The 22,241-nt window shown below is 48.5% G+C and overlaps 1 protein-coding gene across 2 annotated transcripts in view; it reads left to right on the top strand.

Moving 5' to 3' along the window:
* Positions 1-22,241, top strand: part of KANSL3 (KAT8 regulatory NSL complex subunit 3) — a 156,717-nt gene that overhangs the window by 39,236 nt on the left and 95,240 nt on the right. For both annotated transcript variants that reach the window (XM_073559539.1, XM_073559540.1), the window contains exon 11: positions 2,231-2,388. In XM_073559539.1, the coding sequence (XP_073415640.1) occupies positions 2,231-2,388 (158 nt within the window). The remainder of the gene's footprint in view (positions 1-2,230; positions 2,389-22,241) is intronic.

Here is a 22,241-nt window from a genome sequence, read left to right as displayed (position 1 = left end):
CCCACGTTGGGCGGACAAGCTGTTGAAGTAGGGCTAAATTAACCCCTCACGGTTGAGCCAGTGATTTCCAAATTAGTTCACAGGGCGTTGCTAGCAACTGGGAATGACCACACGGAGACGGGGGTCTCTGTACGGGAGGATCGAGGCAGATCACTGAGCCCCTTTACTGAATCTCACATTACATAGCATTCTGCTTAATTATGCAAAGTATACAGCTACCAATAGAATCGTAATACATTTAAGCCAATAGTATTGCAAGAAAATCAGAATATGTCCCTAGCTGCGTAACGTAGACTATAGAACAATAGCACATTCTTTTAGGGTTTCATCTCATATCTTGTACAAGCTGGAACAGTCTGGTTTCATAACATCCGTGAACTTTCATCTAGTTAAGTTACAAAATTTAACTCGTAAACAGCAAAATGGCGTCGCAAGCACAAAAATGGATCCCGGAGAACAAGATGTCCCGTACATCTGAATACTGAACTTCACAATGGGACCTTAACCTTGTCCTTGGCGCTCTCCAATGCGCGCCTTTCGAACCAATTCAGGACATTTCACTTTCCTTCCTCTCATGGAAGGTGACCTTCCTAATTGCAATTACGTCTATTAGGAGGGTCTCTGAGTTAGCAGCCTTATCCTGCCGTTCCCCGTACCTGATTCTTCATCAGGACAAGGTAGTTCTCAGACCCATTCCTTCATTCCTTCCCAAAGTGGTATCTTCTTTCCACATCAATGAGTACATCGTCTTTCCCTCCTTTTGTCCTTCACCAGTTCATCCTCTGGAGAAGTCTCTCCACAAGCTGGATGTGGTCAGAGCCATTCGAGTCTATCTTTCTAGGACCGCCTCTCTTCGTGAATCGGATTCCCTGTTTGTCATCTCCTGAAGGTCGCCGGAATGGGCTCCCAGCTTCCAAGTCCACAAACACTCGTTGGATTCGTTCAGTGATACTGGAAGCCTACCGCGTTCAGGAAAAATGGCCTGCTCTGGGAGTGAGGGCTCACGCCACACTAGCTGTGGGAGCTTCTTGGGCTGTTTGTCACCAGGCTTTGGCATTACAAATTTGCAAGGGCGTGACCTGGTTGTCCTTGCACACTTTTGTGACGTTCTACGGGGTTCATACCCAGGCCTCGTCCGATGCAGGCTTGGTTAGGAAGATCTGCAGGCTGAGGTAGCACACCTGCTGACCTAAGTCCTTTCTCTGGGTTGCTTTGTTTCATATTCCCTCCCTTGGGATTCCTTTTGGACATCCCATGGTTATCTGTGTTCTTGTATCCCCAATGAAGCGATAAAGAGGGATTTTCTGGTACTCACCGTAAAATCTTTCTTGGAGCCTTCATTGGGGTACACAGCACCCTCCCTGTTTATTGTACCATGTTTCGACCTGCGCACCTCTTTTTGGGATGGTACATATTTGAGTTCTTGTTGCTTCTACTGCTTTTTCACCAACTGAGGTAGTTAGTGCCTGTCGGTGGGTGTATACTGCCAGGGAGGAGCTATTTTTTCCTTTTTGCATAGTGTCAGCCTCCTGGCTGCAGCAGCATACACCCATGGTTATCTGTGTCCCCCAATGAAGGCTCCAAGAAAGCGATTTTACGGTGAGTACCAGAAAATCCCTCTTTTTGCCTTGTTTGGGTACATGATTGTTTGTTTTCTGTTGTGTTTTCTGCTTCTCCTATTTTTTTTCTCACTAAGGCTGGTTTCACATTTGCGTTTAGGGCCGCAGCATCGGCCTGCGCACGGCCGCCACTAAGCCCCGCCCCCTGCCGCGCCTCCTCCAGTAGCTCCGCCTCCGGGCGCATGACGCTGCATGCGTCATGCGTCCCCTATCTTTATCACTGAGGACGCAGGCCGTGCGCAGTATGTGTTTTGGCGGCGCCTGCGTTTTTTTGACGGTGCGCCGACCAGCGCCAAACGCAACCTGTTGCAATTTGGTTGCGCTCGTCATGTGTCATATGTACACAATGTCACATGACAAATAACCCGCAAAGGAGGATGTTTTACTAAACATAAAATCACTTTCTCGTAGCCCTCAGGCTGAGGGACACGGGAAAACATCAGGTGTTTGCTGCCGACACCACAAGGCTTACACTAAAAAGCCTTGTGGTGTCGGCAGCAAACACCCGCTGCAGGCTGTATCTACCTACTGGTGCCAAGCTTTTACGAGTCGGCCTCAATATGCGCACAAGTGATTTTTATGTGGTTGAACTTGTGTCTTTGCTGTTGCAGGATGTTGATGACCCTCTCCTTGACTTGAAGACACCAGTACTTTTTGTGATCGGCCAGAACTCTCTTCAGTGTCACCCAGAGGCAATGGAGGATTTTCGAGAGAAGCTCAGGGCTGATAACAGTTTGGTCATTGTTGGAGGGGCTGATGATAACCTTCGGTAAGATTTCATAGAAAATTAATAAAAATCAGATCACTGCGCAATCAAACGTGACAGTAGAGGTTTGCACAGTGTGCAGCATACTGACTAACAACTGAGCACATGGCATGTTTTCTGAAATTTTCTTTGGAAACTTGATGAAGTGGTGTGTACTTTTTCATAACAAATATCAACTTCTTACAGAAATACCTCTTTTAAGGGTTTTATCTCCTCTCCGCATCGTAGGTCATAGCTACTAGAGAAGTTGAGGTTGCAACTGCTGATACCACATGATAGAAGGCAGGGACTTTAGTCAGTGTTTGAATGAAGGGACAGACAAAATTGCACTCTGCCTCTACATTCTTTATGGGATGCCCTGGAATGGCCAGGCCTTGTACCCCATTCAGGCAATCACTTTGGGGTTCAGACCCTCATTAATGTAGTAGAAATGATAACTTTTTGACCTTGCCACCACATAAAGCTTACGAGGCAGAAATCATATTTAGCTCTTGAGTTTCTTTGATTACACTTGGGTTAATACTTCCATGTCCCGACCTAAACATGGCAGATAATGGCTGCGACATAGAGCAAAGACCTACCTCTAACAGCAACTGTTAACCTGTTATATTCCGCTTTCAAACACTTGACAGCAGCATTAATGGTGTGTGGCATGGCTTGTGGATGCGTCATTCTTTGTACCACGTGACACGATCAAATGGCGCCGATAGATTGCTGTTACAGCAAAGGGTCCATTGACGACCTCCTTGCCTGTCATCAGGGAGCTCCTTTCAAACCCAAACCATGGCCGGGCTTCAAATGAGACCATGATTTTTACTATGTGCAGCAATACTGCACCATAAAAACAATTCCCAAAAAACAATGTCATATTTGTGTTGTTTTTGCAATTTCACCATGCTTGTATTTTTTCTTTATCGCCTTATTGGGGGACACAGGGCTGTGGAGTCGGAGTCGTGGAGTCGGAGTTAGTTTTGGTCGGAGTCGGTAGAAATGTACCGACTCCGACTCCAGCTTTAAAAAAAAATGTATTAATATTTCATAATTGAACTTTCATATGAATTTTATAAATGTTACTCAAATATATATGTTCTATCAAACTATGAACAACAGTGATAAGCAGTTCTGCTGGAGATAGAGACATTTCTTCTTGTGTGTCACTGTTCACTGCCCTTATCTAATCTTATACTTGGTTAACCTCATGCTGCCCCAACCCCCCTACTTACAATGTATGAAACTGAAAGTGAAAATGTGTTGCAAATTCTTAGTAGTAAAGCTCCTCCTCTAGACTAGATCATACTAGGTGTGCGTCTTCCAAGCATCTCACAGCTGCCTGCTACTCAGAAGAGGAAGACTGTAAGAAGTATTATCCTTTCAACAAACTTTGCATCAGTTAACTGTGAGTACATGAGGAATAATAACAGTATTACTGACCACTATATCAGTTGTACGACCTGGCAATAATTTTGTACAATTGTTTTTAGGAAAAACAATTGTCATTTGGATTGTGAATGCAGAATTAAAAACCTGAGAATGTCAAAGAAGCATCACATTAAATCAGCTGTATTTGAACATTTCACCATCACTCAAGATAGAAAACATTGTCTGTCAGTGTATGACAAATGATCCAGACGAAAACAAATGCTGTGAAGCCAAGATGAGTGCATATTCAGGCAAAGATAAAAATGCCCCTACCAGAGCTTCTAATCTAAAGAGACATTTACAGCGCTTTCATCCAGAAGTACTGGAAGCAATGGATGAGAGACTGCATCCAAACCAATGCACCAGTGCCCAGCTCTTCCAGCCAAACAAAGGAGCAGAGAACTTTGCAGCCATCAGTTGCAAGATATTTTGTCAGTGACAAAGTTACTGTGACAATGACAGTAGATACATTTAAAAAACAGATCATAGAGCTTGTTGTAAAGGATAGTGTGCCTATTTCATTATTTTCACGACCAGCTTTTATGTGTCTGAATGGGGAAATGGCCCGCAAGCTTGGTGTTTTTCTGGAGAGAGAGAGAGTATTAGAAAATTAGTAATCGAAGAAGCTTTTAAACAAAAGGAAGAACTTAAAAAAAACTCTCAAGGGACGCTTTCTGTTTCTTAAAATGGATGCCTGCACACGTCACAGAGTGAACTATTTTGCAATCAATGTCCGATTTGTTTGTGACAAAAATGAAATAGTTACCAAGACATTGGCAGTAAAAGACACCAAAGCTCATCACACCAGTGAGTTTCTCCAGGTCTTGGTGGAAAAGGTTCTGCAAGACTATGAACTTAAAAAAGAGCAAGTTCTTTCTGTTGTAACTGACAATGCTTCAAATATGATAAGTACTATTAATCTAATGAATGAGAGTAATGATGGTGACCAGCAGCTAGAAGAACATTCTGGGTCCACAGACACAGAAATGTTTGAAATAGAGGAACACAGTATTGTAACTGAGGAGCAAACTGAAGTTGCTTCAGATGAACAGCAACATGATAGTTTAGATGATCTTGTTGAAACTGTGTCAATATGTTCTTTCATTCATCACATGCGCTGTGTTGTGCATACGCTACATCTGGCTATAAGAAACAGTCTGCAAGAAGGACATGGTGCTGCACTGATTGGCAAGGTGAGAAAATTGGCTACTGTTGCCAGAACCCCTAAAGTTGACTCAATTTTGAAGAGACGTGCTGGAAAAGGGGCAATTATTGATAAAGCCACACGATGGGGCAGTACTTAATGATTCAGTGCTTGGTTGAACTGAAAACCTTTCTTGTAGACATGGCTAACCCTCAACTGACGCTAAATGAAAGTCAGTGGAATCAGGTGACTGAGCTGGAAAAATTGCTAGAGCACCCATTTACAGTGATTAAAAAATTACAAGCAGAGGACTTAACTCCAGGTATTTTCTTAAAGGAGTGGAAGAACCTGATGTTTCGCCTGTCCCAAAGAGGAGGGTTAATTGCAAGTGGCATTGCTTCATCAATGAAACGGAGAGAGGAGCTACTATTACAAAATAACATTCTTTTGGCAGCTGTTTATGTAGACCCAATGCATCGGATTCTTCTAGATGATCAACAGCTAAGTAAAGGAAAAGAAGCTCTGTTTGAAATAGCAGTAAGGATGAAAGGGTTGCAGAACAGTCAGGAGGAACAAGAAGAATTTGGTCGTCCTGCCACATCTTCACCCTCATCAACTGATGAAGAATTTAATTTAGAAAAATATTTGGATCACAAGGACCGTGCAAAGCGTTCCCGCATAGAAGAAGAGTCATCCCCATCAAGGAACACAGTCAGTACATTTCAGCAGAATTTTTCATGTGCACTAAAAGAAATTGAGAAATTTGACCGTTCATCAAAAATAACAGTGCAACAAGCGATTCCTCTGTATCCTGACATTGTCAGAGATGTTGCCCGAGTGGTTACTGCTTTGCCACCAACACAAGTTAGTGTAGGGAGGTTGTTCTCTGCTCTCAAAATAATTAGATCTGATTTGAGGGCATCCATGAAGGAGGATCTGACAGAGGCAATACTTTTTCTGAGGACAAATTTATAGATTTCTTCTTATTAACTGCATAAAAGTGTTTATTGCATATTTACTTACAGTTTAGAAAAGTTTATAAAAGTTATTTGCTATATTCTAATTGTATTCTAATAAATGTAGTTTTTGCTCTAAGTGGTCTGATTACTTATATGATGGTGAGAAACTGAATAAGCACGATGTTTAATATTTTACAACAGTAAATTTGTTATGAATTGGCCATTTATGAAGGAGCCGGAGTCGGAGCCTGATAAAATCCAGGAGTCGGAGTCGCAACTGTGGCTTACCGACTCCACAGCCCTGGGCGGACACAGAATACCATGGGTGTATGCTGCTGCTGCTAGGAGGCTGACACTATGCAAAAGCAAGAAAGCTGGCTCCCCGGCAGTATACACCCACCGACAGATACCAAGTACCTCAGTTTGTGCTTAGTGTCTGTAGGAGGCCGACCGGGATCTCCCCAGATCCGCAGATTAATAACCCCTCTTTTTTCCCTTTAGGTTTATAGTCGAACCTTTTAATTTTGTCTAATTTATTTTTCAGGTTCTCTGTCGGGAAACAGGGTGTAGCTATCACTCTGATTTCCCATATTATGCGGCTGAGCGAGCAGTGTGGTGTCACCCACATTGCAACTCTCAGTACCGCAGGCAGGACTTTTTTCCCTATCACCATTCGGTGCTATGGGCTGGTCACAGGTGGCCGGTCCTTGCCAAAGCAACTCCTCACCCCTATCCCGGGACAGGGCTGAGAGGAAGACGGCCGTCGCCAGTAGTTACCTCCTCACTCCAAAGAAAAGGATGCAGTCTTCTGCATGACACGGGTAAGAGGACATCTCCCAGCGGCCTGTCTGCTGGCATGCCCCTGCGATCATCCTCTTCAGGGACGTCAGGTAAGCCCTGAACGATCCCTTAGCCCCGCATGACTTAGGAAACACAGTGGTCCCCTGTATTTGAATTTCCCGCCTTTCCTCCTCCACTGCAGCCGCGCGCCTCACATCACAGCCGCACTCGTTCATACAGAGGCACAGGGTCACGTCACAATCACCGGGAGTCTACCTGGACACAGGGGGGTCTTTTGACAGAGCGGGCGACGCAAGCTCATCTTTAATTATCGGCGCTGCGGACATCAGCATAGAAGCTCGGGCGGGGAGGGAGATCGTATACACTTTCGCTTTCAGTCGTGCTCCCTCCTCCCCTCTCTGAGCGCGCTCCTGTTTTACTCTGGGCGCGCTTTTCTCACTCTGGGCGCGCGTTTCTAGTGCCCATTCTGTCCTATCACAGCTCAACTTTCTTTTTAGAGACGTCAATCTTCCTGTTTTACCGCGCCTCTCTCTGCCTTTTCCCAATCACATCCTGGTGCCAAATCCTGCCCTCCGAGCCCACAGCCAGCTTCCTCCTGCAATTTGACTGGCTTCCTGCGCTAATTTGGGGACACGTCCGGGTCCGGCTGCTCGTCAGATGCTCAGTAGGCTCTGCGCTTAATGGCAATTTGACTCTCCTCTGCAGTTCCTGTCTGTTAGTGCAGTCATAAGCCGCATCTTACCTATGCCCAACCTTTCAACGGCTCTCTTTCAAGCCCACCGTTACACACTACGCCTGTGCACGCTGTAAAAAGAAGTGGGCGTCAGGTCAGTCATCACCACTCTGTACGTCCTGCAGTCCTTCAGCTATGTCGGCCTCTCAGGAGCACACCGATTCTCGGGTTGAGGGTACTCCCCCTCTCCCAGACTGGGCCGTCAGGGCTGCCACTAGGAATTTCGGGGCCCCATACTGGCAAAATTTTCGGGGCCCCCTTTAGACTCCGCCCAGGCTCCATCCAGCCCCGCCTCCACCACTCGAACTGTCCACAGTCCCACCGCTCTCTTGGATAAACTCCACTTCTCACCTATCACACATTAACAGTTCCCATCACCAGGTCACACATATAGCCAGCAGCTTTTGCTTTGGCCAAAAGATTGTTTTAAGTCGCCACCATAACAGGGTAGACACTTTTGGCCAGGCCCTACTCTACTGTAACCTATTAAATATTTGTTAAAATATGCAATACAATTTAGGTATATTTTTATTTATTTTTAAATTTTTTAAAATGACCAATAATATCACATACAAGGAACAAATACCGCTACACCATGTCCAGACCACATATTACCACCACATAGTGACCTATAATAAGACATACAAGGAACAAATACCGCCATACCATGACCAGACCACATATTACTACCATAGTGACCGAATAATATCACATACAACGAACAAATACCACCGCACCATGAACAGACCGCAAATTACCACCACAAAGTGACCAAATAATAGAATATACAAGGGACAAATACCACTGCACCACGCCCAGACCACATATTACCACCACATGGAGACTGAATACTACAATACTGACATTAATTAAAAAAACATAATACTATGACCATAAGAGACATTATACACACAAGATCTGTACTTAGTATGCAGTGTCTGTGTACAGGTAATATAGTGATCAATGACATTATACACAGGAGCTCTGTATATAATGTACAGGTAACACAGTGATCACCGGTGACATTATACACAGGACCTCTGTACATAGTGTCAGTGTACAGGTAACACACTAACTCACCAGTGATGTCTCTAGGTGAAGTCCTTCATCTTTGTTTTTCATCTTTCATCCAGCACAGATCGCCATCACGTCTTCCAGCCAGGACTTGTCTCTGCAGGAAATAACACCGTTATCTAGAGCTCCGCTTGCAGAACACATTACTTATTTTTTCCCAACTTCTACATTACACCACATGAAGAAAAAAAGGCGACATAGTATCACTCTACACAGTAACAGGACCGCCCCCCCATTTACAACAGTATCCTCAAGAAAATAAAATACATCACTGCAGTAATAATATCCCTTAATTAGCCCCTATGGTGGTAATATCCCCCATCCTGACTCCCGTGTGTCTCATTTTTGGCTTCAGCCATATGTTCTCCCATCCCACCCTCATCAGTATCCATTCTGCCCCATATGATCTCCCCTCCTGACCAATCTGTCTAAATCGTATCCATCCTGCCCCATGACCCTGCTCCATCTATCTCCAATCATGTCCGGTGTCTCACATTCTGCCCCCTCCTGTGTCTCACTGTCACATTCTGCCCCCTCCTGTGTCTCACTGTCACATTCTGCCCCCTCCTGTGTCTCACTGTCACATTCTGCCCCCTCCTGTGTCTCACTGTCACATTCTGCCCCCATGTCCAGCATTCTGCCCCAGTCTCTTGCATTCTACCCCCAGCGTCCACCATTCTGCCCGCAGCGTCCAACATTCTGCCCCAGCTCACAGCCTGCCCCCATGTCCAGCATTCTGCCCCCAGCATCCAGCATTCTGCCCCCAGCATCCAGCATTCTGCCCCAGCTTCGAGCATTCTGCCCCAGCTTCGAGCATTCTGCCCCATGTCCAGAATTCTGCCCCAGCGTCCAGCATTCTTCTGCCCCATGTCCAGCATTCTGCCCCGTCTCACAGTCTGCCCTCATATCCAGCATTCTGCCACCAGCGTCCAGCATTCTGTCCCCAGCGTCCAGCATTCTGCCCCATGTCCATTCTGCCCCCAGTGTCCAGCATTTTGCCCCATATCCAGCATTCTGCCCCCAGCGTCCAGCATTCTGCCCCATGTCCATTCTGCCCCCAGTGTCCAGCATTATGCCCCATGTCCAGCATTCTGCCCCAGCGTCCAGCATTCTGCCCCATGTCCATTCTGCCCCCAGCGTCCAGCATTCTGCCCCCAGCGTCCAGCATTCTGCTCCCAGCATTCTGCCCCTAGCGTCCAGCATTCTGCCCCCAGAATTCTGCCCCCAGTGTCCAACATTCTGCCCCCAGCATTCTGCCCCCAGCGTCCAGCATTCTGCCCCCAGCATTCTGCCCCCAGCGTCCAGCATTCTGCCCCATGTCCATTCTGCCCCCAGCATTCCTGCCCCATGTCCAGCATTCTGCCCCCCGCATTCTGCCCCCAGCGTCCAGCATTCTGCCCCCAGCGTCCAGCATTCTGCCTCCAGAATTCTGCCCCCAGCGTCCAGCATTCTGCCCCCATCATTCTGCCCCCAGCGTCCAGCATTCTGCCCCCAGCATTCTGCCCCCAGCGTCCAGCATTCTGCCCCCAGCATTCTGCCCCCAGCGTCCAGCATTCTGCCCCCAGCATTCTGCCCCCAGCGTCCAGCATTCTGCCCCCAGCGTCCAGCATTCTGCCCCCAGCGTCCAGCATTCTGCCCCCAGCGTCCAGCATTCTGCCCCCAGCGTCCAGCATTCTGCCCCCAGCGTCCAGCATTCTGCCCCCAGCGTCCAGCATTCTGCCCCCAGCGTCCAGCATTCTGCCCCCAGCGTCCAGCATTCTGCCCCCAGCGTCCAGCATTCTGCCCCCAGCGTCCAGCATTCTGCCCCCAGCGTCCAGCATTCTGCCCCCAGCATTCCTGCCCCATGTCCAGCATTCTGCCCCCAGAATTCTGCCCCCAGCGTCCAGCATTCTGCCCCCAGAATTCTGCCCCCAGCGTCCAGCATTCTGCCCCCAGAATTCTGCCCCCAGCGTCCAGCATTCTGCCCCCAGCATTCTGCCCCCAGCGTCCAGCATTCTGCCCCCAGCGTCCAGCATTCTGCCTCCAGCATTCTGCCCCCAGCATCCAGCATTCTGCCCCCAGCATTCTGCCCCCAGCGTCCAGCATTCTGCCCCAGGCCCCCTGGATAGCCGCTCTCAAAAAAAAAAAAAAAAAAATTCTTCTTACCTTGTTATCTGGCTGTGCTCCAGCAGCGAGGCTCCCTCCCTCTCCCAGTCCCACGTGGCACACTGACTGAATGAGGAAGTGGAGGAGCAGAGCAGTGTGTGACGTCAGGTGAGGGCGGAGCTGTGGCTGGACCATTGTGCAGGGGGGGATTTCGGCGCTGGCTGGACCATGGTGCGGGGGGGCCTGCCCGGGGGGCCCGGCAGGCGTTGAGTCTGAATTTAAAATAAAGCTGCAGAAGCCTGTATAAAATGTAGGGGGGCCCCAGCGCGGATCGGGCTGCCAGCATGGTCGGGCCCCCCTAATCACCGGGCCCCATACACATGTAAGGCCTGTCATGCCCTGATGGCGGCCCTGTGGGCCGTTGCTATGTCTCAGTCAGTCTCTGATCTGACTAAAGTCTCTCAGTCCCTGGTCCAGGTCCTAGAACGTTTGCCTCAACTATCTACAGCCACCTGTGCACCGACTGCCTCTCAGAGCGAGTCGTCCGCACCTGACCGCGACCTTCACAGGGATAGGACGAGTAGGATTTCTAGGAAGCGTGTTCTGTCTGGCTAGTCTTCCAGTTCATTGGGCCCGTCTGCTTCACCCAGGTGTCCTTCTCCTTCCTCATGGAACTACCTTAGGTCAGACGACGATCCCTAATCGGGATCTAGTTCAGAAGTAGATAACATATCTAAAATACGGAATATGGTCGATCGTCTTCTCTCGGCTATCTTCCAAACCCTCGAAATTAAGCAGGACAAGCCACCTTCTCAGGAATGCTCTGTTCCATTTAAACGAGCAAGGCCTCCATCCTGAACCTTTCCAAACCACAAAGAGTTAGATACTACTCTAACTAAACATTGGGAGCACCCTGAGCAACGCTTCTCAGGACGCAAGTACTTAGATGTCCTGTACCCCTTTGACGTAGATCTGCTCTCCAAATGGACCAAAGCTCCCGAAGTGGATCCTCCCGTCTCTTGCATAGCCTCTAAGGCCTGTTTCACACATCCGTTTGTGTCCATCAGTCAAAATCCGTCATTTTGCAAAAAAAAAAACGGTTCCGCCATTTATCCGCCAAAACTTTGACGTCCGCCGACATGCCCGAACGGACCATGCAACGTTTTTTTTGCCGGCAGGATCCGCACTTCTCACTGCGCATGACCGAAAGACTTCACTCAGCTGGAAATTTAACCCTAAACTCTGTTCTGGCGGATGAAAAATTTGTCTCTTTCTCTCTCTCTCTCTTTCTCTCTCTTTCTTTCTTTCTTTCTTTCTTTCTTTCTTTCTTTCTCTCTCTCTCTCTCTCTCTCTCTCTCTCTCTCGCAGCCATTTTAATCGATTTTGACTACAGAAAAAATGATGTGTGAAACAGGCCTAAGACGGTTCTATCCCTCCCAGACGGGGCATCGCTTAAAGATCCCACGGACAGACAGAATCCCTGGCTGTCTATCTTTGAGGCATCCGGCGCCTCCCTCTGTCCTATTTTCGCCTCCTCCTGGGTGGCGAAAGTCATTTCAGCTTGGGCAAAAATTCTTCGCAGGGGCATCTTAGAGGCAGCCCCTCAGGACGAGTTGTCAGATCTGGCAGACCAAATTATTCATGCAGGTAAATACCTTTTAGCCGCCTCCTTGGATGCGGCTGGGTGCGTAGCAAGGGCCAACAGGAACGTAGTAGCCGTACGCCGAGTCCTTTGGCTAAAGTCGTGGAATGCGGATACCACCTCAAAAAAGTCGCTTACCAATCTGCCATTCCAGGGTTCTAGGCTCTTTGGAGCCAAACTGGATCAAATAATTTCCGATGCCACTGGTGGTAAAAGCACTTCTCCCCCAGTCCCGACCAAAACGCTTTTTTGACAGAAAGGGCTTCCGGCCGTTTAGGCCTTTTCCTCCTTTCTCGTCCACAGACATATCTACCCAGCAAGATCGGCCTTCCGCCTCTAGGGAGCGAGAGCAGAAAAAAAATCCTACAAACCCGCCCCCCGCTGGAGTTCCAGAGGGCAATACTCCAGGTCTTCAGGCGCCCATTCCGGTAGATTTTCCTCCAAGTGACGGGTCACCCCCACCTGGAAGTTGTTCCAGGGTGGGAGGCAGACTTTCTTTCTTCATGGACTCTTGTCTGTCTGTTGTCGACGACGCTTGGGTCAGGGAAATCATCGCATCTGGATACAAAATCGAATTTGTTTCACCACCAAAAAGCCGTTTTTTCCTGTCTCGATCTCCAAGTCAGCAGTCCCACATTCCAGGTTTCCGTCAGGCCGTCTCCTCCCTTCTTTCCGCCGGAGTGATTCTTCCCGTTCCCTCAGACGAACGGTTTTCAGGGTTCTACTCAAATCTCTTCGTAGTCCCGAAAAAAGGCGGCACCTTTCGGCCCATCCTGGACCTCAAATTGCTCAGTCGCCATGTAAAGATCCTCCACTTCAAAATGGAGTCTCTTCGATCGGTGATAGCCTCAATGGAACCTGGAGAGTTCCTCTGCTCTGTGGACATACGGGATGCCTATCTGCACATCCCAGTTTGCTTGCAACATCAGAAATAACTTCATTTTGCAATTCAGGAAAATCACTACCAGTTCACGGCCCTTCCCTTCGGTCTAGCCTCCGCTCCCCGTGTTTTCACGAAGGTGATGGCTGCAGTCATGGCCATCCTTCGATCCAGGGGAATTCTCATCATTCCTTATCTGGATGATCTCTTGATCAAGGGCTCGTCCCGTCAAGACTGTCTTCTAAGTCTTCAGATAACCCTGGATACTCTCGGCCGCCTCGGATGGATAGTTAACAAGGAGAAGACCATTCTCAACCCCACTCAGCGTCTGACCTTTCTTGGCATGGAATTCGACACAAATCTAGCCCGAGTGTTTCTTCCGAGGGAAAAATTTGCGGCTCTGTCCAAGGGAATCCGAGCCCTCAAACGGCCAACGCCCATCCCCCTTCGATCCTGCATGAAAGTTCTGGGGAAGATGGTTGCTTCCATGGAAACAGTGCCTTTTGCACAGTTTCATCTTCGGCCTCTCCAGCTGGCCCTCCTTTCAGCCTGGGACAAAACGACGTTGTCCTTGGACCGTCCCATTCTCCTCCCTCCCAGAGTGAGGCAATCCCTGACTTGGTGGGCAATGCCTGCGTCAGTCCTCCAAGGGAGGTCCTTTCTTCCGCTTCAGTGGCAAGTCATCACCACCGATGCCAGCCTACTAGGATGGGGAGCGGTTTTACAGCAGAGAACAGCCCGAGGACGTTGGAATCCACAGGAAGCTCTTCTCCCTATCAATCTTCTTGAGATCAGAGCAATCTTCCTGGCCCTTCTTCGCTGGCAACCTCTTCTCGTCGGCAAGCCGATCCACATCAGTCGGACAGCGCCACGGCTGTGGCGTATATAAATCACCAAGGAGGCACACGCAGCAATCAGGTGATTTCAGAAGTGGCCAAGATACTGCGCTGGGCAGAACGTTACGTTCCGGCGATCCTGAAAGAATCACGTCTGTCCAGCCAGGTTATTCCGACTATGATCAGAGCCAGAAAGCCAGCCTCTTCCCGCATTTACCACAGGTACTGGAAGGCGTTTTTTCCCGTCTCCCATGACGGCACACGAGAGAGAGGGGATCTGCCCAGTCAGGACAGGAACCCTACTGAAGATAAAAGGGCGGTACCTCTCCCTCGCTTCAGTTGGGTTTCCTGTCCTGACAGGGACCCGTGGGAACTGAAGACAGCAGGTCACACTAACCTGCCCCTCTCCCGTGCCGGCGTAGAAGATCAGGCTGGGCTCCTGAGTGCTGGGCGTCGGGATTGAGGAAGCGCCGTCCGCGGGTCCTCCGGGGCTCAGTGTCCGAGCGGGCGCAGGAGCAGCACGGCTGGGGTCCTGGGGCTCTGCCGTGGCTGCCGCGCCGCCCTCTCCCCCTCTGCCGGTCCATAAGAGTTCCCTATTCTTGAACAGCGCAGGAGCGTTGAGGGAGCGGCCGCTTCCGGGTCGCGCTCCTCTGACGTCACGTGCAGGGCACGCTGGGAAAGGGGCGTGCCCGCGTGACGTCGGGAGGCGGCGCCGGCAATCCAAGATGGCGGCGCCCATGGTAATCAACGGCGACCGGTGGAGAGAGATCCCGGCGGCATGGCGGGGGGGGGAGGGGCTGTGGGGGTAACCGGAGGAGGCGGAGAGTGCAGTGGATCCCCCTTACAAAAGGGGGATGACCACAGAAGACACATTCATGCCCAAGGCTTCAGGATGGAAGTGGGGCAAGACGAGCAGCGTCAGCAGCAGCGACAGCAGCAGCGTCAGCAGCAAGACCTCTCGCCAGATGCCAGGCCGAGCCGCCAGCATACCAGGAGCAGTCGTTCAAGTGGTGGGAGCGGCAGTCATAAGCGCAACCGGCATGACTCTGGGACGTCCAGGAGAAACGTCACGAGTGCATCTGAAGAGCCTCCGAGATCGGTACCCCTGATTGACAGCGGTGGTGAGTGATCTACGTGAATGTCACCCTTATGGTAACGGGGTTCCATTTTCTCTGTTTGATCACTAGGTGGCGAGAAAGGCCAGCAGCAAAACCAAAAATAGAGAATGCGCCCTATGTAAAAACCCGCTGGCAGATCAGTGGCAGAAAGATCTCTGCGCTGACTGTATAAACAGGACTGTACAGGAGGAGACCCCTGATTTGGTGACTAGTCTGAAGGAGAAACCCTGGGGAGCAAAAGTTCCATACATTAGATGTAAGAAGAGCCATATTACAATATATGTCAGTAACTAGTCAGTGGAGGAAAGATCAGTCCCTTTTTGTAGCCTTTCAGGGTAGTAGAAAAGGGCACGGGGTAGCTAAGAGTACCATTGCCAGATGGATCAGGGAGGCCATTATGTTATCCTACTCCGCAAGTGGCGCTCCGGTTCCAGAAGGCATCAAGGCTCACTCCACCAGAGCCCGTGGCTACCTCCTGGGCAGAGAAGGCTGAGGTATCAATTGAACAAATTTGTAAAGCCGCTACTTGGTCCTCACCGTCGACCTTTAAGCACTACCGACTTGATCTGTCTTCCTCTACTGACCTAACCTTTGGTAGAAGGGTGCTGCAAGCAGTGGTCCCTCCCTAAGGTGTCTTATTCTACAAAAGTCTCTCATGTGTGCCGTCATGGGAGACGGGAAAACACCAAGGTTACTTACCGGTAGCCGGTTTTTCCGGAGCCCATGACGGCACCTGTATATCCCCCCCCCTTTTCACTCCTTTGGTGTGCACTATAGTTTGGGTGTTTTTTTAGTTAGATATAATGTGGTGATAGTTTTACCATGTGTACTAACCCGGGGGGCCTCTCATGCTCTGTAAACCAACTGAAGCGAGGGAGAGGTACCGCCCTTTTATCTTCAGTAGGGTTCCTGTCCTGACTGGGCGGATCTCCTCTCTCTCATGTGTGCCGTCATGGGCTCCGGAAAAACCGGCTACCGGTAAGTAACCTTGGTGTTTCCGTTGGTGCGACGATAAGGGAGTCTTTCCAATATCCTTTTCCATTCCATCCATACTTGGTTTTCTCCAGTCTGGGTTGGATGCGGGTCTGTCACTCAGTACCCTCAAGGGCCAGGTCTCCGCTCTATCTATCCTCTTCCAAAGAGAGCTCGCCTCCTTACCACAGGTTAAGACCTTCCTCCAAGGGGTCGCCCATGTGGCCCCTCCTCATCATTCACCGATAGACCCGTTGGATCTCAATCTTGTTCTTAGCGCTCTTCAAAAGGCGCCGTTCGAGCCTATCCAGGACATTCCCTTATCTCTCCTCTCTGGGAAGATAACCTTCTTGATTGCCATTACATCCATCAGAAGAGTTTCCGAATTGGCGGCCTTGTCATGTCATTCCCCTTACCTCATTCTCCATCAGGATAAGGTTGTCCTCAGGCCCGTTCCTTCTTTTCTTCCAAAGGTGGTATCCTCTTTTCACATCAATGAGGATATTGTTCTCCCATCTTTTTGTCCTGCTCCTTCTCACCCTCTTGAGAAGTCACTCCACAATCTGGACGTTGTTCGAGCCTTGCGTGTCTATCTCGCTAGGACCGCTTCATTTCGACAGTCTGATTCCTTACTGGTCATCTCAGAAGGTCGCCTGGAAAAGACTTCCGGCATCCAAATCCACGATTGCTCGCTGGATTCGTTCTACCATTCTGGAAGCATACCGACTTCAGGAAAAACGGCCCTCTCCGGGAGTGAGAGCTCACTCCACCCGGGCTGTGGCAGCTTCGTGGGCCGTTCGACACCAGGCTTCGGCCTTGCAAATTTGCAGGGCCGCGACCTGGTCATCTTTGCACACATTTGCGAGGTTCTACAGGGTTCATACCCAGGCCTCGTCTGATGCAGTTGTTGGTAGGAAGATCCTGCAGGCGGCGGTGGCGCACTGGCCGACCTAAGCGCTTCCTGTTCTTTCGTTCCTTATTGCAGTTCCCGCCCTTGGGACTGCTTTGGAACGTCCCATGGTATTCTGTGTCCCCCAATAAGGCGATAAAGAAAGATGGATTTTTGGTTCTTACCGTAAAATCTTTCTTGGAGCCTTCATTGGGGGCCACAGCACCCTCCCTGTTTAAGTTGTACCGTGTTGGCTCTTTGACTCCCTTGTTGGGTTGGTACATATGTTTAGTGTTTTCGTTGCTTCTCCTACTGCTTTCTCACCATTTTGAGGTACTTGGTATCTGTCGGTGGGTGTATACTGCCGGGGAGGAGCCAACTTTCTTGTTTTTGCATAGTGTCAGCCTCCTAGCAGCAGCATACACCCATGGTATTCTGTGTCCCCCAATGAAGGCTCCAAGAAAGAGATTTTATGGTAAGAACCAAAAATCCATCTTTTCCTCATTTTGCAGTTCACTATGGGGTAAAATTAATGGTGTTACCCAAAAGTACAACTTGTCCTGCAAAAAAAAAACCAAGCAATCATACGTGTATCTGGATAGAAAAATAAAAAAGTTCTTTGGTAGAAGGGGAGGAAAAAACAAAAATGGAAATCGGCCATGACTGACAGGAAGGGATTATACAGAGCCTTAATAGTGTCGGGGTCGTAAACGACAATAAATCCTCATTCACCAGTCATTCCAAATCATTGTGCGAGCGCAAAACATCTGGTACCAATTAAGAATGACTCAGACACGCAGCTGATTCAGTCTTAGCTAATGTCCCGCATCCACACCTGTCAGGAGCAGTACAACAACTGGCTTTATTTACAAATACACAATACTATATTGAGTGTTAGGGGAAGGCGTGCATTAGGCGGGGTTTATGCAGTATACATCTAGTGTCCAGTCTCTCTCTGATTCGTCAAAAAGTCTCCCGATGGTTACTTCTTCTTCACATTCCTGAGTTATCTTTTTTTAGGAGAAATGAAACTTAACTCTTTAGACACTGAATTTAAGTGAAAGTGAACACTGGCAGCCATCTTTAATACAGTTACATTTGCATTAGCAAGCAATTAGGAAAAACTTATTGTTTCACAGTATAAAAGTATAAAAGTTATATAAGAAAATATATTTTCACCTTGACAATCCCCCCTAAACACTAAGTTTTTCCCTTAATGAAAGATCCTTCGAGACTGTCCATGCGATGGGAAAAGGGGAGGTGGATTTCTTCATCCAGACACCTCAGAAGCTCTCCCCTAGCGAGAGGCCTCCAGGCAGCTGAACCCTTCACTAACCTCACATGGAGTTCTCCCGCTGTCCCTAAACTAAGTCTCTTAACATCATCTGAGAATGGGGGGTTTTGTCTACTCTCTTGAGGGGAATATACTTAGGGATCTCCCCTAGATCAGTACCATCGTACTCTGGTGGGTCTACTTCTTGATTGAGGAAGGTGCCAGTCGGAGTTGCTTTGGCAATAACCTTTTTATACAAGGGAATAACACAACAAAGAGTTATCGATCCAATTACAAGGAGGGCAATCAGTACTATACAAGCTTGTTGAAGGAATCTCTTGAGTCCACCCAACCAGCCGGAAAAGAAAGATGTGTCTACTCCAGCATTAGTTTTCAATTCTGCTGCTAACCCAGTTATCTTTTTAAGGGCTATCATGGTTTTTCCATTCACTCCAGAGTTCTGAGGGATATAGGTACAACACTCCTCTCCCACCATCCCACAAACTCCTCCTTTCTCAGCTAATATCATATCAAGGGCTAGTCGATTTTGGAGTGTCATTCTAGTGTTAGGGCCCAATTCTTCAACTATACCTTGGAAGGCATCTTGGCTGAAATTGACAAACCTTTGTTCACTGTAATATATGTAATTGATCCATTCAACATTTTTATTAATCTGCACCTGTGGGATTATAGAAGCAAAGCCAGCATAGATCTGGTTCTGGGCTTTAAATTGGTCAGGCACCCCCCTTGGCACTCCAATAGCATCAATATATACTAGTGGATCTTCTTCATAACTCATATGGAGCTGATCGAGGCTTCTCCTTTTCCTGGTAGGTTCATCAGGTATCTTTGGATCCCAGGGTAGAATCTTGAACTGCATAGCTAGTTTAACAAGGGTGCATTGGCCTGTCCAGGCATTTGGCAACCTAGGACGGAGCTTACCATCTCCACATAACCAATAAATGTCATACATATATTGTGTATGTTTGATTAACAAGTCAGTATCTAGAGAACTATTCTCTTTGCAGAAACCTGTCTCGAAGATCCCTACTGGTGTACCTGTGGTGTCGTGGGAATTATAGCAGGTGTAATTGTCAGCTAATACAGTTACTTCTCCTGGGACCTTTAGTTTGGGTTCCTTATGAATTAGTGGGACGTAATCTGGGCAATCAGTGGGCTTCAAACCTTTCAACAAATTCATGACACAGGCAGTGGTGTTGTCATCAGGGAAAAGCAATGCATGTGTGTATAGGTGTGTATTCGCAGCAGCACAAGCAATACATCCTACAGAGATATTCTGGACTTTTACATTGTACCTCACCCATTCTAACCACAAATTTTTCCTTGGGGCTGTTTGTGTTTCTATGGAGAAAACCTCTTGCCAACTGAGACCTGGAATGGGGATCACTTCATTAACTACATTTTGCAAACGCTCACCTGGGCCTATTTTAGGTGTACTGGTAACGGGGGCCTTGGTTGGTCTGAAGCTAATATCCTGAAGCCGTATATGGCCTAAATACGCATAAGGTCCAGCACTAAATACATAATTATAATGCCTTCCTAGTACGAACGTCTGCAGATCAGCAGATTGAGGGCTTTCAAGATTTAGGAGAAGGGGGTGACAGCTTCTACCCCATTTACAGCCCCTAAATGGTTGCAGAAGGGCTGTTAGATGCATTCTCTCACGAAGACTCCTACCCGTCCCATCCTTGGGGAACATGGCTTCGCTAGGTTTATATCCCCAATCATTCCCCGTACTCCAGGCAGCATCTGTCCAATAATGACAATTATTGTTGTCTTGTCTGGTAACACACATATAGAACTGGATGATCCCCTCTACCACCCGTTCAGTCTCAAGGCACTTGACTACATCACAGAAATCAAATCGCCAGATATTCACCGGGGCTGTCAGGTTTACCCAGAGAATAAAGGGACCAGAATTCTTATTTACAATAGGGGCCGAAGAGGTAGGGGCGAGGATGGCCCCCAGTCCCAAGGTCAAAAACAACAGCAACATTTCCCTTCAGTCACTACTGTGACTAAACACTGGTTCGGTCTCTTTTACAGTGTGAAGCATGAATCCAGGTGCTCTTTCCTTCAAGTTTTACTGCAGTGGGGGTGACCAGGATCACCGTGTGGGGTCCTTCAAATCTCGGCTGGAGACAATCTCTGCGCACAAACTTTTTCACATACACCAGGTCTCCTGGCACAAAGTCATGGACCACGTCACCTGTGGATTCTGGAAGAGAAGCAGAAACTGTAGAGTGGGTGTTAGACAGTTCCTTAGACAATGCAATCACAAATTGTACAACTTTATCATTTGTCTCAGACAACTCTTGTGGCCTAATGTCTCCTATTTTAGGTGGAGCACCAAAAAGAATCTCAAAGGGAGTCAGGCCGTGTTTTCCCTGTGGGGTGTGTCTGATATGGTATAGGACCACGGGGAGCAAATCTGGCCATGGGAGTGGGTGGTCCTGGCTCATTTTAAGCAACTGGGTCTTAATTGTGGAGTTCATTCTCTCAACTTTGGCTGAACTGGAGGGGTGATAGGGGGTGTGCAGACCCAAATCTGTCCCTAACATATGCCACAATTCCTCGTAGACATTGGCAGTGAAGGCTGGGCCTTGATCTGATTCAACAACTTCGGGAATTCCAAATCTGCACGAAATTTCAGTGATGAGCTTCTTAGCTGTAGTTTTGGCAGTCATGTTGGTCACTGAGTAGGCTTCGGGCCATCCTGAGAACATATCCACAGCCACTAGGACGTACTCATACTTTCCTGACTTGGGCATCTGAATATGATCAACCTGGATTCTCTGCCAAGGGTAGTCTGGTTTGGCAAGATGCTGAAGTGGAACCTTGGCGGTGGCTGTTGGGTTACAGATGGCACAGACTGGGCAGGCTCTTGAGTAGGCTGTGACAGTGGTAGAGATTCCTGGGGCCCAGTAGAGCTTCTTGATACAGGCCAGAGCTTGGTTCTTTCCTCGATGAGTTGATCCATGAGCCCATGCTGCAACGGCTGGATACATTCTTTTGGGTAGACAGGGTTTCCCATCCACCTTATAGAGTCTAGGAAATTGGTATTGTCCGGCAGAACTACGATTCCCATGAATGGCTCCTGCAGCTTCCCACTGCTTCTTTTCTTCTTTAGAGGTCAACTTTTGTTCTTCCCACAATCTCTCTTCAGGTGGTCGGGCTGGCTTCCAGACAGATCCGGTGGCAGGGTATTCCATTTCCATGTCTTCTATCAACTCCCTCTTCTTTCTTCGGGCTTCGGACTTCTCAAAGTCTCGTTCTTCTTCGGCTTGGGTAGCTTCTTTGGTTGCCTGTTTTCTTGTTTGTGCTCTGGTAAGCACAGGCATCACAGGTGTATCAGTGCCTTCCCAACAGGGTTTTACTGGTGCTGTTTCTTCTTCTTCCCACTTTGCTGAGACATTCTTTATGGCAGCAGCTTTGGCAGCTTGATCTGCTAAATGGTTTCCTCTAGTCTCCTTCGAATTGACTTTCCCGTGAGCTTTGACCTTGATCACCGCAATTTGTACAGGTAGCTCCAATGCCTTCATCAGGGCTTTAATCCTTAGTGCATGTTTAACAGGGGTTCCTGTAGCCGTAATGAACCCTCGGGACTTCCACAGGAATCCAAAATCGTGACAGATTCCATAGCCGTATCTTGAGTCAGTGTAGACATTGGCCGTCTTCCCTTCTGCTAGATAACATGCTTGTTGTAGGGCCACAAGTTCGGCTTCTTGAGCCGAAAGGTGAGGTGGCAAGGCTTCAGCCAGAAGGACTTCTGTTTCAGTGGTGACCGCATATCCAGTGTGGAACTTGCCATAAGAGTCTGCAAATCGAGATCCATCAGTCCATAGTTGCAAATCAGGGTTGAGAAGTTCTTGAGTTACCACATTTTGTGGTGCAGAGGCTTCTTGTTCCAGTGCTTTTACACAGTCATGCGGGTCATCAGGTGACCTCCCGTCTGGTAAGTCCTTATACCCGTCAGGGAACTCCCCCCTAGAATGTGGAAGCAAAGTGGC

The sequence above is a fragment of the Dendrobates tinctorius genome, unplaced genomic scaffold (genome assembly GCF_039654945.1).
Source record: "Dendrobates tinctorius isolate UK_male_01 unplaced genomic scaffold, ASM3965494v1 ptg000272l, whole genome shotgun sequence".
NCBI classification, from domain to species: domain Eukaryota; kingdom Metazoa; phylum Chordata; class Amphibia; order Anura; family Dendrobatidae; genus Dendrobates; species Dendrobates tinctorius.
The sequence above is the reverse complement of the archived record's forward strand: the minus strand, read 5'-3'. Positions and strand labels throughout refer to the sequence as shown.